At 34.2% G+C, this 19,174-nt stretch overlaps 2 protein-coding genes across 3 annotated transcripts; both read left to right on the top strand.

Moving 5' to 3' along the window:
- The first annotated feature begins 1,671 nt into the window (after positions 1 to 1,671).
- On the top strand, positions 1,672 to 6,692 carry LOC107017636 (putative UDP-glucuronate:xylan alpha-glucuronosyltransferase 3). 2 transcript variants are annotated; one of them, XM_015217828.2, is made up of 4 exons: positions 1,672 to 2,043; positions 3,548 to 3,757; positions 3,999 to 4,636; positions 5,045 to 6,692. In XM_015217828.2, exons 1-4 carry the CDS (start codon positions 1,976 to 1,978, stop codon positions 6,073 to 6,075), a joined length of 1,947 nt encoding a protein of 648 aa, XP_015073314.1. In that variant the 5' UTR covers positions 1,672 to 1,975; the 3' UTR covers positions 6,076 to 6,692. The 2 variants fall into 2 exon arrangements, with proteins under 2 accessions (XP_015073314.1, XP_027772312.1); XM_027916511.1 differs by having other exon boundaries at positions 1,698 to 2,043; positions 4,017 to 4,636.
- A 6,750-nt stretch (positions 6,693 to 13,442) lies between these two features.
- On the top strand, positions 13,443 to 16,511 carry LOC107017249 (zinc finger CCCH domain-containing protein 38-like). The gene is made up of 3 exons (XM_027916364.1): positions 13,443 to 13,705; positions 14,077 to 16,291; positions 16,392 to 16,511. The coding sequence occupies exons 1-3, from the start codon at positions 13,443 to 13,445 to the stop codon at positions 16,425 to 16,427; spliced, it is 2,514 nt and encodes an 837-aa protein (XP_027772165.1). The 3' UTR covers positions 16,428 to 16,511.
- Positions 16,512 to 19,174: the final 2,663 nt, after the last annotated feature.

Below are 19,174 nucleotides of genomic sequence, written 5' to 3'. Positions count from 1 at the left end.
CATTACTATGCATATTCATTGCCGATAAAATATATTTTTGTTTTAGTGTATTTTGGACATTTATTTGTTACAAGAAAACTTGATCTCTTATTATGCCTAAAAAGAAGAGACAAAGAAAAATTTGTTAACTTGCGATAAAAGAAGTGAACTAATTGTCTCTTTACTAATTTTTTAGGAAGGGTGTAATGACATATAAAATGTTTGTACCTAGAATGAGCAATCAATATAAATTGTGGCAAAGAAAAGAGCAATCTGTTTGGTTCTTTTAACAAAGTTCAGCATTGGTTGCGTATTTGTTATCACATATTTATTGTTCTGTGCTATCAAATATAGCTCAAACCACAAGAAATTTTCCCCAAAAGGTATACGAAAAAAACTATAGAAAGAGACAAAAAGAAAGATAAATTTTCAATCATCCTCACTGAAATTTTTAACTGAGTCAAAAAAAAAAAAAAGACACCAAAATAGAAAAAAAGAAATTGCAATAGATACATGAATTAGTATAACTTACAGTTAAAAATTAAGCTTCATTAGATAGGAGGAAAAAAACTTTGAGAAATGAAAGACACTTCATAAGAAGCTTAATTAATGTATTTAAATTCAACTCCCCTATAACGAAAAAAATCTACAAATAATAATGGTACAAAAATAAATGTTTTGTTAATGAAGAACCAAATATAATGAATTGAACAATTTCAGCAGTTTTGTGAGTTGTGGACTGAGAGGTGCAAGAGTATTAATATCACACTGTGATTAAAATCATTTAATCATTCTCTTTGTTTAAAGGAAGAAACACGTAGGAAGGGAAGAAAGAGAAGATCAATATTTAATCATCCTTGCTGAAATTTTTCACAAAGTTTAAAAAAGGCCACCAAAATAGTAAAAAGAAATTGCCACAGTTACATGAATAACTTATAGTAAAGATTAATCTCCATGAAGTAGGAGGAAGAAAATTGTAAGGAATGAAACAAACTTCAAAAGAAACATAATGAATGTATTTGAATTCGACTACCCTATAACGAAAAAAAATATAAATGATAGTGGCAGAAAATTCCTCTATTTATACTAAACAAACTTTAGATCACAACTCTTTGGAAAAGTTACAATCCTTCGGAAGGGTGACAACCTTATATAAAATTTACAACTTTTCATAAAAATCGCAACTCTTCGTAAAAGGCATAACTCTTCCTAAGGGTCGCAATATTTTATAAAAAAGTCTCAACTTTTTATAAAGTCACAATTTTCATAAAAATCACAACTTTTCATAAAATCACAAGTTTTCATGAATAGGAAAGCCTAGTTTTGATAATAAATAAATTTAAAGGGAATCCTTATTTGTAGTGGCGCCACATAGGCGGGCCTGCCACTTCACTGTTCTATATAATAGAAACTAGGAAAAATTATATCGATACAAGGTCTGTTTTTTCTTCTTCTTTTTACAGAATTTCACAATTTTGATAAGAATTAAATTATATTTTTTAATCATATAATAATTGGTTAAAAATGAAAAAAATTACCTGCTGGACCTTTAACTGCTTTTATTTTTCTTCTGATTTTGATAAAATAATAAATACTTTTTTATTTTTAATTTAGATATTTTAATTTTAAATTTTATTAAATACGAAAATTGTCTTTGTTAGAAGCGAATTTCATCGAACACAAAATTGTCTCTGTCTTTGTTATATATAAGGCCCAAAAGAAAGTGTAGTTAGCCGACTGAAATGCATTATCCATTTTTTAGTATTTTTTTCTACCTTAACTATTTGTTTTGATCTGTTTTACTGACTTGAATCAAATCTTGATTCTTTGGCATTTTCTCACTACTTCCCATCTACCCCCAGAGAATCAGCTGAATCAAGAACTGATTTTTAGATTATGTTTTCTTGATTCTTTGAAATGGGAACTTGATTTTCAGTTTTCCAACTCAGGTGTTTGTCTTCCTTGAGCTAGAAAACTTGAAAAAGGAAACCCCACAATGAGAGGAAGTTTAGCTGGTGGACCACCTAGTCCTATTGAACCTAGACAGAGGCTTTCTGTATTCACGTAAGTATCTAGCTATGGTCTCTACTTCTTGAATTTCCATTGATCTTGATTGAAGTTACTCTACTGATTTGCTTACTTCTTGTCTTTGTTTACGTATCTGGGTGTGCTTATTTTGCTGTTTGAGCATTTGGGTCAAGATGGGTTTTTGGTTTTAGATTTGGGGAATGGAGTTGAGTACTGAATTTCCAGTGGAATCAAGTTCGGTTTTTTTTTTTTGCTTACTTTCGTTTACTTCTGAGCATATTTTGGGGGAAAATCAAGAGGGTGGGTTGGTTTTGGTTGTGCTAGTTTATGGATTTTTTGTTTGATAGAATTTTGCATCCAACTGTCACCCAGATCAGAGTTTGGGGCATTAAGTATAAGTATAAGGTCACTTCTTTTTGGGATGATATTGGTACGTGCAGTTAATTCTTGTGCAATTAGTAGATCTCGAAGCACTTAATATCATCGAAGTTTAATCATAGAAATTACATAGCCTAAATGTGAAATGAAGGGACAATGAGTTTGTTGAAAATTGAGATATCTTGAAGAGACTATATGTCACTGTTTTTTAACATCTCTGCTGCACCTAATTTGTGTCTGATGAGAATCTAGTCATACTAGATCACACCTTTTAGTTGTTCTGACAGCAGCCTGTGATGTGAGATAGTTATGCAACTGCTTCTGTTTTGCTTTTCTGCATGACATCGCAGCTGATTGAGTTATTTTCTTCCATGTATAGTCTCTATTTAGTTGTCTGACTGCTAGTACTTTCTGTTTTATCATCTTCTGTATGCTTGCTGACTTTATGGAAAATTTGGGTGATGAATACCTGCTCAACTGAGAAAAAATATTTAAGTTAGGAGCCTTGTTGAGAGCTTGTATTCAAGGTGAAAATATAAGATGTAGCAATCTAGAAGTGTTTGCATGATGTGCGTTTTCAACTACTTTCTTTTGTTTCCTAGTACCGAAATCCTATTCCTAATGAGTTTTACCTCACATTAGATGACTCCCAATCGATAATGATATGTGTTTAGATTAAGAGGAAGAGGATGTAATGGAAGGGTATCCTTTGTATTAAGTTTTTTTTCTTCCATTCTGGCATAAAGTTCTATGAGTAGAGAAAGGATATCTGCCACACTTAACCTTCATTAACCTTTTCATTTCGAGTAGTGGGAGATCTTTGAATCCTGCAGCAAGTGATTTCTTCCTCTCAGTTACATTTGTTAAGTTTTCTTGATAAACATAGTGGTTTCTTTCCTCTCTATCTTTACCCATGTCAGGTTTGAAATAGCAACCTTTTAATTGTCAGGTTTACATTCCCTATGTCCTTTTCTTTACCTCTGAGGAATTAGTACGATGCCCATTTTGTTTTTACTCTTCTCCAGGAGCAGAGGTTGTGAGTTTGTCATCCTTGAAGGATAAAAAAAGTCAGAAATCATCCAATATGATAGTTCTTTCTTCATGTTTAAGATAATGTTTCCTGCTTTTTTTTTTTATGATAACCTCTATTCTTTGTTCTCAGCGAGGAAACAAGCAAAAGAAGGTTCTTGAGAAGTAAAGTTTTCAGAGATGGGGAGAGAGCTCTTCATAGTCCCACCAAAAACAGGAATTTTACCTGCAAGTTCCCAACTATAAAGCTCATATTGGGTTTTATTGCTGTGGTTGCAATTTGGTCACTTTGGCATTCTCCAGCAATTTATAACACGGAATACATATCTCGTTCAGGCTCTCGGTAAGTATAGAATGTTTTGCTTTTGTTAGTATTTCGTTATGTTAAAAGAAAATACCATCAAATGAACTTTCTCAAACATTCTTATCTTGGGTGTCCTTCTCCAGCATACCATCAAAGATAGATTATTTATTGATGTTTGTGTAAGAAGTAATTTAGCCATGATTAGTTATCAGTTGGACAATATTATATCTGATATTCTAATTCTTCTTCTTTGCTTCAATGGTGAAAATCCTGATTCTAGGGCTGCTTTGGTGCACAGAGAGTTAAGCGATCATCCTTCAGCTGATCAACGTTATACATCACTTTTAGATATTGACTGGGACCAAATTTCCCAAGTTATTGAGAAACTGGCCGATAGGCATGAGTATCAGGGCGCCGGGATATTAAACTTCAATGACAGTGAAATTGATCAGTTGAAGGAGTTATTACCGGACGCTGAGCATGTGATCTTGAACCTGGATCACGTCCCAAATAATATAACATGGGAAACATTATATCCTGAATGGATAGATGAAGAAGAAGAATTTGAGGTTCCCACTTGTCCTTCTCTGCCCAAAATTCAGTTTCCGGGTAAACCAAGGATTGATCTCATAGTTGTAAAGCTTCCATGCAAGAAGTCTAAGGACTGGTATAGAGATGTAGCTCGTTTTCACTTGCAGCTTGCAGCAGCAAGGCTGGCTGCCAGTAATAAAGGGTATCATCCAATACATGTGCTTCTGGTTACTGAGCATTTCCCAACCCCCAATCTGTTCACCTGTAAAGAGTTAGTTGTACGTGAAGGCAATGCATGGCTATATGAACCTAATTTGAACACTTTAAGAGAGAAGCTCCACCTCCCTGTTGGATCATGTGAACTTGCAGTTCCTCTAAAGGCTAAAGGTTGGTTCCTGATGGTAGTTTTATGTCAGAACACTATAACTCTGATACTGTTTTTTATTTAACAATTAAATCTACCAATCTGACCATCCTTTAAACTGACCCTTGCAAGACATTGCAGGGTCAAATTGAGGTAGGTGACATTGTTCCTTCCATATTTCAAAGAACTTTAGACTAAAGTTATTTTCCTTTTCTGAAAACATATTGTACAACTGTTTGTCTCGGCTTCTATCCATCTTACTGTTTTCTTTCATTTTCCTGGTAATTTGAGGTAGTGTGGTAGTGACATTAGCAGTCAAGCACCATTTTATTATTCCATCTAAAATGAAAATAATGAGAGGATTAATCTCTAAGTTCAAGTTAATTTCTCGAGAAATGATATTCAGAATCTAACATCATAAGTTTCTGCAGCAAGTTGGCACTCTGGAAATGTAAGAAGAGAAGCCTATGCAACTATTCTCCACTCAGCTAATTTTTATGTATGTGGAGCCATAGCTGCAGCTCAGAGTATCCGCTTGGCAGGTTCAACCCGAGATCTTGTGATACTTGTTGATGAGTCTATCAGTGACTACCACAGGGGTGGTTTGGAGGCTGCTGGATGGAAGATCCACACGATAAAGAGAATAAGGAATCCTAAAGCTGAACAGGATGCCTACAATGAGTGGAACTATAGCAAATTTCGTCTTTGGCAGCTGACAGATTATGACAAAATCATCTTCATTGATGCAGATTTGTTAATATTGAGAAATATTGATTTTCTCTTTGAGATGCCTGAAATAACTGCAATAGGAAATAATGCAACCCTTTTTAATTCAGGTGTGATGGTCGTTGAACCATCAAATTGCACATTTCAGCTGTTGATGGATCATATTAATGAGATTGAATCGTACAATGGTGGGGATCAGGGGTATCTGAACGAAATCTTCACCTGGTGGCATAGGATCCCAAAACACATGAACTTTTTGAAACATTATTGGGAAGGTGATGAGGAGGAGAAAAAGCAAATGAAAACATCTCTTTTTGGTGCTGATCCTCCAGTTCTTTATGTCCTGCACTACTTAGGCCTGAAACCTTGGTTATGCTTCAGGGACTACGATTGCAACTGGAATGTGGGTAAGTTGCAGGAGTTTGCAAGTGATGTGGCACACAGGACGTGGTGGAAGGTCCATGATGCCATGCCAGATAACTTACATAAATATTGTTTGCTTAGGTCTAAACAGAAGGCTGCATTAGAGTGGGATCGAAGAGAAGCTGAGAAAGCTAACTATACAGATGGTCATTGGAAGATCAAAATAAAAGACCCACGTTTGGAAACTTGTTTTGAAGAATTTTGCTTCTGGGAAAGCATGTTATGGCACTGGGGGGAAACAAACTGGACAGATAATGCCACCTCTTCACCAACACCTCCCATGGTCAATACTGCTTCACTTTCTTCTTTGTAACTAGGAGGTTCTGTTACTATACCTCGCTAGTCTGTAAGTAATACGGAGTCACAACTTGAATGTCAACCAATGGCATTAGTACCTACCCTTGAAAATAGTCCACTCTGCAGCTATGTTGCTTCAATTGTTTCTCATCTTTTCTTGTTTCCTGTACGACTGTTTTCTCTTGGCCTCAAGAGATGTTCTTTTCTTGATTATCCTTTTACTTAAGTTATAAGGGGAGCATTGGAGCAAACAATTAAGTTGTCTCCGTATGGATTCGTTCTGTGGGAACACCCCTTGATGCTTGAGTCAGGGTAGGCAGCCTACATTAAACCCCTTGGAATGTGGCCCTTCCTCGGACCATGCGTGAACATGTGATGTTTCGTGCACCTGGTTGTCCTTTTTCTTTATAATAGTGGTAAAGGTATTGTATTGAAGTTCAGCAAAATGCTGCAACGAGGAGTCACTGTCTCATTGAGAAATCTGTCTGTTTTGAGGCACCATATTACTGTTGTAGTGAGTGTACAAACGAAGCAAACTTACACTATTTATGTATGTTGTTGATTGTAGAAAGCCAATTTTTCAATCAAAGAAGATTCGGATGAATCACTTGAATGGTAAATTCGATTTGTAGATTTTATGGACCAATTTAATTCGGTATGGTTTAATATTTTAAGTTCGATTTTGGTATTTTGTGGTATGGTAAATTGGTAATCATAATTTGTTCAACTTCGACTAGTAGTTAATATATACTCGTATAATAGAGTGTTATGACTTTGACAATTCAAAGAGTGTCTCAATTATATCATATTAACACATTATGCACGTAAAAATATATATTCAAAGTAAGTAAAAACAACTCATCTTGTTAATCAATTACATTTAAATACATTTCACTCAAAATAGAGTAGTCAAAGTTTTTAGGCGTAATACATACATGTGCCCTTTAGCTTGGTTTCATTTCACATATATACCCTCAAACTTTGGATGTACATAAATAGACAGTTAAACTTGTATAAAATTAAATAAGTAGACATATTAGTCCTATGTGGCACAATACACACATGACACCACATAGGATGCAAATTGTCGTGTATGATGACAGATTTAGTGTGTACTTATGCACACTCAAAATTGGAGGACATAAATATAAAGACTGAATCCATCGTTGGCCCCCTAAAGTTGACATCAACTTTCACTTAAAACACTTTAACTGAGCTTTGTTTGTTTTAGACACTTTATAATACGTTCCACTGTGTCATTTTGACACTTTTTTAACAATCAGTAAAAATTAAAAAATGTTTGTAATCCACTCGCCGATGACATGGCATGACGACAAATTATGGAAAGACGTGTCAATTTGGTTAAAAGAATAAAAATAATTATAAGAAGAAGAAAGAAAAACCATATAAACTTATATTTTAAAAACATTTCAATAAGAAAAGACTTTATTTTCTAGGATTCATTTCAATGACTCATGACATCTAAAATTTTTCACCGGAAATTAGAGTTCCGTCGAAAAAATTGAGGAGATTTAGATCCAATTTTTTTCCGATGACGTCTCATATTTTCTTTTATCACTAATAATTCTAATTCTAAATAAAATATGTTTTGGTGGAAGAGAAAGAGAAAGATAGTAACAAAAATTGTGGATCTCCATCTTTTCTGGTGAGGTAGTGATGTTAATTTTTAGATCTAATTTTTTTAAAAAAATAACTTTTGTAAGTTATTTCAGTCAGCTTATGATTCTTTTTTAATCTTTTTCAATGAGTATATGATTCTTTTTGTTTTACTAAAAATCAATACATAATGTTGGTGAAATGAAGAAGAAAGGGGGAAGAAGATGAAGTGAAAAAATATTTATTTTTTTTAAAAAATTATTTTTCACGCGCTTAAAATCAGTGCAACACACGCACTTGAGAATTCAGTAAGAGATGTCAATATGACACAACGGGGCATGACATGAGGTGTGTAAAATGAACAAACCTTAGTTATGGTGTCTAAGTGAAAGTTGGTGCAAATTTTAAGGGGCCACCGATGAGTTCAACCAATATAAAATGAAGTAAAGTTAAAGAGTATATTTATGTATTATGCCAACTTTTGACTCCTAAACATTTAATTTATACTAATACCAAGTTGCATATTTGTTAAGTATTTTAATAATGACATAATACATAAACATGATCATTATCTTGGCTTTAATAGACAACTATGGCTTTCAACTTTGAATGTACACAAGTAGATACTTAAACTTGTATAGTATTGAACAAGTAGACACATTTGTCCTATATGACATAATATACATTCGATGCCATGTAAGACATGAAATTTTCATGTAGGGTGTCATGTAGGACGAACGTGTCAATTTGTTCAGTTTTACAAGTTTAAGTGTCTACTTGTGCATACCCAAAGTTAAAGGTCGTAGTTGTCAGCTGACGCCAATTTAAAGGTAATGTTTATGTATTATGCCTTTAATAATATATATGTTATTTATATAATGATATACTTCAATAAGGTATTAAATATTTCAGCATGTAACCATATTGAATGCCAAAAAAAATTAAAATGTATATCATATGTCATACCAAATATTATAATATCAAAATCACGATATCTAAAAATTTCTATATATACCATATCATGACCATTCCTACCCTTTAACAAACTAAATAGCTCAAAGATACTCTCTAATTTTGAGTGTGCAAAGACGTACGTAAATTTGGTATAGAGTTGATTAAGCATATATCTTACTTGATAGCTGGCATAAATTGTCACATTATGACGTGTGTATCTAATTATTCAATTTTATATCGAATAAAATTGGAGGGTGTTTTATCGAAAAATTATTTGTTTCGAGAATTTTTGATTTCTTAGAGTCGCCACTTAACTTTGAGAAAAATTAAAAAAACCTTTGTTTTCAAAAGATTTAAACAGATAAAAAAATCATTTGAAAACAGGAAAGAGGTTCAGGGATTCATATTGTATTTTAGGAAGGTGTTTAAAGCACCTAAAATACCCGTTAAGTACGGTTTTCCGGCAACTAGCTATTTGGCCAAAATTGTTTGAAATAAAATTATTTAGAATTGCTTGGGAAATGAAAACTTCATTTTATCTAAGTGAAAGTATCTAACTTGCCAAAATTTTATTATTTTGGAACTACATAATCTTGATTCAATTTTAGTTGCTAAAACGTTACAGCGTTCTACAGGATTGAATTCTTTTAACTTTAAAATTATCGACAAATAAAAGCAAATAAGGAAAATAAGAGAGAGAGAGAGAGAGAGAGATTTTGGGCCCAAATCCGGATTCTGTCCGCCTGGATCGAATTTTGGACCAACCTGCTTTGGGTTTTTGACCCATTTCAATGGTACCTGTCCTAAACTAACAAGATAAAAATTATAATAATACAAAAAGACAAGGGCTTAGGCTCAAAATAAATACAACGCGATAAAAAAAATTGGTTAATTGCCCCAAGTCCTTCAACTCTTCGATTGACTCCAAGATCTATTCGTCGGCTTTACGGATCGACTCGGGGAGGATACTTTGAGCCTTAATGGCTTTTTAGTGATACGGAATGAGAGTTCAGGATGTGTCCGTAATGGACTCTGGCGGCGTCTCATGCAAACAAACACAAAGTAAAATATTAGAGTTGTAGGAATCCCGAAACTTTAGCATACCATTTAGATCGAAACGATCAGAGTACATAGCAAAATATCATGCATGATGTACATTTAATGGAAGAAAAAACAGACATGGATAGTCAATTAACAACAAATAAATGAATGACGAGATAGGATTATAATCCAAAGTTTCACATAATTTGACAACACAAAATATATCGAAATGCTTAGCGAAAAAGAAGGTTCTGCCAAACTACTCAAGTTCAAATTAATTATTAAACACTTTGTGATCATACAACTGATTCAATCTTTCAACCAAAAGGAAAATAGGAGGGGATAAATTAATTAAAGCCGTGAGAAGAAAAAAGAAAATAATAATAACAATAATAATAAGATCAAGACCACATTAATTAGAGTTTCTTAAATGCGCAGGAAAACAATGTGACTTGAACTACTATGCATCTGGGTGATTTCGAAAAATTCTTTACTAAAATGAAGGCAACAATATCATTATTAAATCACTACAACAATCATAAGGAAAACAAAATGATCATTACGGATTCAAGATGCCATTCACCAGATAAAAAAAAGAACTTGAAGAAACACAGATTATGCTAACAGGCAACTATATATTGGCAAGATAAAACTGTGTTTATGACATATGAGAGTTCCCGACAACGCTGAGAAGCAGTCAACAAGAGATTTTCAAAGCCTTTGACATAGAGAAAACCCAAACTATCAAGCGTGACGCATGACCATTAGACATCCTTAACGAGACCACGAAATAGGCTCTATAACGACAGTTACTTTAACATATTTATCAACAAAGGGTCATCAGTCCCAAACCACACATAGAACAACAACACGATAGCACAGTAACACATGCCTTCATAGGACCCGAACATTCAAATCAAAGTCTATTTTCACCAAAATGACATGAAATACAACCAAAGCATGCTAAGTAACTCTCTAGACGATTGCTAAAACTACTACACGATAAATCAAATTCTGAAATAGCATACTCATGACGCTGAACACGCCGACAACCCAAGAAGGAACAAAGAATTTAGAATTCATCCTTTGACTAGAAAAGAAAAAAAAAAGAAAACCTAAGGTAATGAAAATAAACTAGTAATTTTCAGCATGTCGACCACGATTTAAAAAGACAAACAGACGCTAATTTTGGACAGGGGACTGCGAATTAGAACAAAAATCGCACAACAAAGCTTCTATAAGATATTACGGTCTATCTGCAAATAACGACCAAACGTGCATACTTCAAGTCAAAACTCATATGTCCAACTCTAACTAGGCAACGAACATCCAACACAATATTGATCTTTCTTTTCAAAAATTAACGAGCTAAACAAATGAAGAAACGAAAAAATCGTGAAGGGAACATTACCTTCTCCGGGCAGCGAACAAAGGACAAAACGAGTAGCAATACGACGTCCAACCAACAGAATTTGAAGGAAACCGACACAAGTAGCGCGAAGATGTGATACCCCACTTGAAGTTCACCGAGAAAAGAACACTTTCTTGCTATGAATGTTTTTCTAATTTTCCTTTAGTATGATCTTCCTTGAAATTGTTCTCTATATTTTCTCCAAGAATTTCAACTAACAACCCCTATCAATCCTTCAGAAATCCATGGAAATATATAACCAAAATAAATAGCCGACCACCCTTCTCTCCCTTCTTTCAACTGGCAAAAGAGAATATATATACAGGGACAGACTAGGGTTCGGAAAAAATGGGGGAAAGGGCAAAATCACACCCTCGCAAATTCCCCATTTCCAAAATTTTCTAGGACCAGGATAAAGCTGCTCTTCATACGGAAATATCAGACCCGTATCCCACGAAGTTCGGATGGGTAATAACATCGACGGCTTGATTCGCCCCACTCGTCCTTGCACACAACGTGTTGCCCATCCACGCAAGCAAGGACTATTTGAAACAGTCGCCTCCTGCTAGAGAAGTACGATCGCGCGGCTAAAGGCTGAACTTGACAGAAATAGAGAAAGGAGGCGTTGAGGGCGCGTCGCCGCTCACGCATCAAAAGGGCCAGAAAAAAAACTCGGGGGAAGGAGTTTAATACTGGGGAGACATGCACCACTGCTGCCATCGCGTGAAGATGGCGATGCTACTCTGAATCGCGTGGCTACTGGGTTATCGCTGGCGCCACTCTTTTAACGTTTTCTGGGAAAAACTTTTGACCCTCCAGCTCTTAATTATTTATCTTTTTTTTTTTGAAGGAGGAAAAGGAAATTTGGGCTGGGTTAAGGTAAATGAACTGGGTTGGGACTAAACGTAAGAGGGCGGAGCAATTGTGTAGGAATTTGGGCTCGAGAATTCAAAAAAAAGGTGTTGCTGAACAAAAATTGAATTTAGCCCAACAAAATTGACCATAAAAAAAACTTGGTTAAAGGACAGATTAACAAAAATTAATTTACGAGCTTCCAAATTATGACGAAATAAACGCCTTAGCTTGAATATAGATTAAATGATTTCAACACGACGAAATAAATTAATTGTAACACTACTCTAGACCACATTTTAACAAAGTTTTGAGACGAGTTTCTAAATACTTATAAAACACTGATTATATACGACCTTATAAAACAGGAATATTACTTAAAAATAGGTAAAACAAACGAGAGATGTTTAAAAAGTGACATCTAGAAATATATTAAATTTTACTAATTATTTTAAATCCTCTGAAATTTAAAAAAGATCGAAAAATAAATCCTATCTGGAGAGGGGGGGTCAAAATTAGGTGTCAATAGAGGGTATATGTATTATTATATCAATAATCTGTGATAGATTTATAGATTGTGTAAGGTGGGAAAAATGACCAAAATACCCCTAAAGTGACTATAATTTAGCTAATACCTCTCTTTTACACACTCAGTAGTTCGTGTGTGTAGAGAGGCTGTGAAGACTTATAGGCCCTAGGCAAACTCCTTCAAATAATCTTTTTCTTCTACAATTCTCTCAAATTCTCACTTTCACTCTCCACTTTTGAGGGATTTTATCTTCATCTTTGTTATCAAAGGTCAGTACCCTTTTCTCCTCACTCTCTTTTTCTCTTTTTGTGTTTGTGAATTAGGGTTTTTTTTTTAAAATTGATTTGTTCTGTTGTGTTCTGTATGTTAACATGAAAAATCGAATTAGGGCAACAAATCTTGTATCATTTTGTGACTCATTTTTTGTCTTTTTTTTTTTGCTTTTATCTTGTGGGTTTTGGGTGATTCAAGCTCGTGTATGTGAATTTAGCTGATTTAGCTCAAATCTTGTAAAAGGGTTAGATCTCGAGTTTTTTCTAGGTTGTAAAAAAAATTATTGCATAGCTACCAATATAAACTAATACTAATTTGTATTGCTTAGTCTGTGTTTAACAAACCTGTTGTTTTGTAGAAACACTTTTCTAAGGAGAACGGCAACTTGAGTATTAAAGAAAACTAATACTTCTAGCAACTAGACTCAAATCAATATGATCTAATTACTCTTGAGTGCAATTTCTGATTCTTGGCATAGACTTGTCTTGGTTGAGAGATAAATCAAGAGGTCGCTACTGCATCAGACTGACTGTGTTAGTGTGTCGTTCCAGTACTCTTTGCTCTACATGTTTGTTTTTTCCCAATAAATTAATCAATTGATCAATACCAGCTTGAGGCTATTTGATTCACTGAAATAGTAAAATCATGTCTATACTTTTCAAGTAAAGAACTTAAATATTTGTAATATTTTCTATCAAAGGCTATTATGGGTGAAAATGCAAAAGAGCGAAAGTCTTTGTGGGATGCTGAAGAAGAGAGTCCAAATAGTCCGAAATATGAGGAATGGGGACCTCCAAAAGCTGATAATTCATGGCAGTTCAAAAGTAGATCTGGTTGGTCATCTGGGGACAATGTTACAGGAATTGAAGATTTGAGGAAGGATAACTATCATTACAAGAGCACGTCTCCAGCTTTTGAAAGGCAAAGCAATAGCCACTCTCCAGATAATGGTCGGGCCCAATCTCGCAGGTCTGTTTACAATATTTGGTTTAATGATGCATCATACTCATCATTATCAAAAGATAATTGATTCCTTATTTGTAAAACATATTAGCTCCAAAGTAAGGTTATTACTTGGGTTTTCAGATGCATTTTGTATATCACAATTTGCAAGGAAAGAAGCTCTGGCTAGTGGGAAAACACTACTTTACCTTCTTTTATATTTCAGTTTTACTTGCTCCAAAGTTTATTTCATTTTCCATCATTTTTTTGGTGTTCTCTCTCTTTTGCCTGATCTCCCCTTCGGTTTGAGGGGAAGGGTACGAGGGAATAGGGCTAGAAAACATGGTTGAACACACCTCTACTAATATGTTGTGGTTTGTTTGTTTTTCATTTGATAGATACGTCGGCAGAGCCAGGAGCAGGAGCCGGGGAAGGGGGGAAGGTAGGAGCAGGAGTCGCAGCAGGGGACGGGACAAGTTTAGGACCAGGAGCAGAAGCAGGAGCCGGGACAAGGGTAGTATGAGAGTTCAGAATAGGAGTCGTAGTCCTGATAATTCTAAACGTGATCCATATGCATCAACTGATAGAAGAACTGGCCTTCATATATATTCCAAGGTATGTAGAAATTTTGCAGTAGGGAATTGTAGGAGAGGCAGTCAATGCTGGTTCGTTCATCCAGATGCTGCCATTCATAGGGATGGAGGTAATTTAGAGGACAACTTGTCAGAAAGATTGGGTAGTCGACCTGAGCGTGGGCATATCTCAAGGTATAATGATAGTGAAGGTCCTGGGTACCAATCAAGGGACAAGCTTCCTTATTTGCATAATTTGGAGGATGAGCTGCATAGAAACCGGAGTAGAGGTAGAATTACTTGCAGGAATTTTGTGAAAGGCGACTGTCGCTGGGGTGCATCATGCAGATTTTCTCATGATAGTCCCTCAGGTGATAACTATGAGAAGGGCACTCAGAGTGAATCATTTAATTATGTTCAAGGCAATCAAGCAACCAGAACCGGGAAATCACTTTGTGAGTACTTTGCAGCGGGAAAGTGCTATAAGGATAATTGCAAATTCTCCCATGATGCCACATCGAGAAATCATGAAATTAGGCCCTCAAATGACAACAGTGGCCATAGGTTTGATGGCACGAATATCTGGTTAGATGGTCCAAAGTGGGATAATGAAACAAGACCCTCGGAACTTGTAAAGGCTAGTGGGTGGGATGAAAGTGTTGTGAGAACAGATACTGCTATCATAGTTCTTACGGATGGGACCAATGAAAAACCTGACCATCATTTCGAAAATAAGAATAAAGCCTGGGAAATAGAACCACAATTTATCAATTCTGACACAGAGAGAGGTGTTTCTCCACACAGGGGTTCTGCTAGTCATCTTAATGCTTTGAACATTACAGAATCTCCTGTTACACAGAGCTTTGCTAATGCTCAGGATCTTCATCTTATTTCCCAAGCTTCTGATCTAAATCTGGAGAGAGCTTCAATTCATGTCCTTGGACATAGTTCAAATCAAGGAGCTTCAGAGATCGTTCTATCTACCACAACCACTCAGCCTTATGGATCTGCTGAATCTTTTGTACAACCACATGGATTGACAAAAGAGAACATTGCAAGAACACTTGGCTCTAATGTAGTAAATGAATTTATGAATGACAGAGATGGTGTTCATCATGTCCGTTTGCCTGGGCAGAGCTTCAGTGGAACAGGTTTTGGTATGAGCTCTGAACATTCTGCAGTTTTGAATGAAACACACCAAGAAGAGAATGTGTTCTTACCTATCCCATCAACTGGCCATAATAAGATAGAAGCTCTTGGCACACCAGAGATGCTGGATTTCAAAGTCCCACAATATCTTACTGTTACTGGTGAGCAAGTACATCAAATGGAAACCTCTCCAGCATCTATGACAAAGAAATTAGAGGAAGGACAACGAGAAACCCAACTACAAAGTGTCTTAAATCCTTGTGGTTCTTCTGGAATGCTACCTTCAAATCCCATTTCTGCACTTGTTCATGCTCTATATGGTCAAACAATTCCTGAGATGAGGGTTCCAGATAATTATCATCCTCCAGATGGCTTAGAGCTGAATACATCTGGCAACATTAAGTTGCCCCCTGACAATTCATTCTATTTATATGGAGATAGTAATAAGGTTTCCATGGACCAAATGAATCAAACATCTACTGTTGATCCTGAACTTGGAAACAATGATCAAATTGATGAAGTAAAGAAGCAGAAGAATGAATTAGTTGATGTCGATGAAAAGGATAAATTAGCTCTCGAGGAGTCGAAGAATGTGGAAGAAAATGATCATCCAGGAGCTATGAATCTGCATGGAAAGGTTGAGGAGGGAAGCGGTAACAATGACGAAAAGGTGATGCGATTATTCAAAAATGCTCTGATAGAGTTTGTGAAGGAGATCCTAAAACCCATTTGGAAAGAAGGTAAGATGAGCAGAGAAGTTCATAAAACAATTGTTAAGAAGGTGGTTGATAAGGTAATTGGTTCAATTCAAGGAGAACAAGTCGCTAAGACGCAAGAGGATATAGAGGAATATTTGTCCCGTTCAAAGCCTAAAATTACCAAACTTGTACAGGTGAGTTGCCTAAAATTACCAAGCACAAATGAACAATTCTTGCTTTTGATCTAGCCCAGTTTTTTTATATGTTAACTTCTACTTATTATTCTCTTGACAGGCATATGTGGAGTGGTTTATGAAGAATGAAGTTTGAGATGCCGTACTCCCCTCCTCTTCTGGAAAAATCAAATTCAGTAACTTTTTTATGATTTTATTAATAAGTACCTTGTTTGTCTGATACAATGTTCTGGTGTGTTCCAGTCTTTTCCTAGTTAGACATTTTACTTTTTAGTTCATTTTCATTACCTTACTTAAAAAAAGAAAATTATCATAGACTTGAATTTGCCCCATCCAATGAAATTCTTCTTGTATTTTGATGTATTGATTGTTGATTCTGTGACCAGGGACTTTGATCCCTCTTTCAGTACTAAGCTTGAAGTAGCCATTAGGTCTGTGGGTTAATGTCAAAGGTACTGCAATGCGGAATGTGTGGTAGACACACATCACGGAGTTTGATTCTTATTGTAAACCAAGTCTGTTGTTTAGTTTGAATATTGTTGTAAACGAAATCTGATGTTCAAGACGTACTATCCAAAAAAAGAGTTACATTAATTAACCTTGACATGATAAAACTGTTCAAAAATTTTGTATCGGTATTAGCAGTCCTTTTTCTAACATGAGGCAAGTTTGTGCCGCAGTGTAGCAACATCAAAAATCTTGACATGCGTTGCACATTTATTTCATGTTAATGACTATAATTTTTTAAAATAACCATAATTTTATTTCTTAACTCTTCCAAATAAATCATTGTTCTCTATTGCATTTTCTTTACCATTTTTCTTAAAAAACAATAAAATGATACACAATTGTGTTATTTCGAATAGATAATGCATATATATATATATATATATATATATATATATATGGCCGTGATCTTGAAATTTCCAACATAACCTTGCAAATCTTTCTATTGAAGTTTTTGACACTTCTTCCAAAAATAACATATAGTTTCTAATTAAGAAGATAATGAAAGAGACATCATATTCTCTTCGCATAACTAAAGTAGAAACAATCTGTTTGCTATATATATATAATGTTTTTTGATTTGGTAATGACGGGTAATTTTGACATATAAAGAACTAAAAAAAACATGAAACGTACAAGGAGAATATCTGAATTTGTAAAATAAAGTTACTATTTGCTAATATAGTAAAGACTCATAATTTTATTGATAGTTTCAGATAAACATTGTATATCTTCAAATCAATAAATATTGTATGAATGTGTTTCGCTCTAAGAAGGAAATTTATCACGCGCAATTCTTATTCCAACTTCTAATGGTTGTGCATGCTTCCCTAACTGTTTTTTTTTCCTGCATAACAAAGAAGAAAACCAAAATGATTAAACTACTCGACCCCGTACATCTGTAACAGTGACAATGGTATTATTGAAACTTGCTTGAACATGAATAACTCCCTTTGGTGGTTCAGGAGCTTAGGCCCAAGCGGTAGTAGTTATAAAAGTCGTTTTGCTTCCACCAGAGTTGACCATTTGCCTAGAGTATCGGTGTTGCCTGTAGGTCGTGATGTGCCTTGAGATGGCCGTCTCCTGTCCCCCTTCCAGTGGGGAACCCGCTCCCCGGTCTTCGCTTTACAGATTGCTAAAAAATATTCAAATGTAAACCCTTTATCCCCTTTTAATACTTTTTTTGGTTGGTATTTTTTTTTTTTGAATTTTAATTACTTATTGACCTTTTCAATTCTCCAGATTATAGACATGGAGGTTAGCTAACGTAAGTTTAGTTAATGCAGTAATAATTTATGTAGGATTATTTATTTATTTATTTATTTATTTGTTAAGAAAGCCCTTATTTGAAACATTATTAAGAGCCTATATGAACATGTTTTATATTGATAGCCATCTAAATGACTATCATTTTTTTTCTTCTCGTTTACTACGTTTTCTTAATTCTATGAAATTTGTTTTGAGATTTTTTAAATTCTTTGTAGAATGTATGTATATATTACACACAAATGTTCTAGAAATAATGAAAGCTTGAAGTGCAAAATAAACCTTCAATATTTGATAGACAAAATGGTATTTTATATATATATATATATATGATTACTATTTGATGTTTTATTAATTAAATGTTTTATAACTTTTTTAATTAGCATAGGGGTAAAATCACTAAACATTAAGAATGAAGAATCAAAATCAGATAGCACTTAAGAACCACACAAAATTAAACAATACAGACAAATTCTTAGCACAATTTAATGAAAACAAGATAAAAAACTTGAAAAAAATATATTAAAATACAAAAAAATTTTGCAAAACAATAAAAAAATTCAAGATTAAACAATCAAAGTAATAAAAAGGAAAAAAACATAAAGATTTAAGAAAGAAATAACCTTTAGTGTCTTTGCTATTTCCTGGATATTTTTTTTTCTACTAACAACAAATGGTGATAAGAAATAGTCATTGACACAAGTCCCCAAAATTAAATTGATTTTTGATAAAGAAGAATTGATATACACATTTATTAAGAAAAATACAACCTTTTGGTCTTTCCTCTTCATTGTAACTTTTTTCAAAGAATTTGAACCCTTGTATCTAGATGCATGAATTTAAATAAAATTATTAGTTAATATTAAATTAATTATATATTAATATTTAATTTAGTTTAAGAATAAAATAAGGGTAGAATGATAATTTAAGTTTTAAGTTAGAAGCTTCCTACTTATAATAATATATATATATATATATATATGATATATGATATATTGTAGAAATTTGTATATACCCATAATAAGATCACACCTATAATAATCCAACCAACTCAAGAAAAAAATTAGTACTTTATTAAACCAAAGGAAGGTAAAAATAACATCTTTCGTA

The sequence above is a fragment of the Solanum pennellii genome, chromosome 4 (assembly GCF_001406875.1).
Source record: "Solanum pennellii chromosome 4, SPENNV200".
Classification (NCBI taxonomy): Eukaryota; Viridiplantae; Streptophyta; class Magnoliopsida; order Solanales; family Solanaceae; genus Solanum; species Solanum pennellii.
Note: the sequence above shows the minus strand (reverse complement) of the source record. Positions and strands in the feature narration are given on the sequence as shown.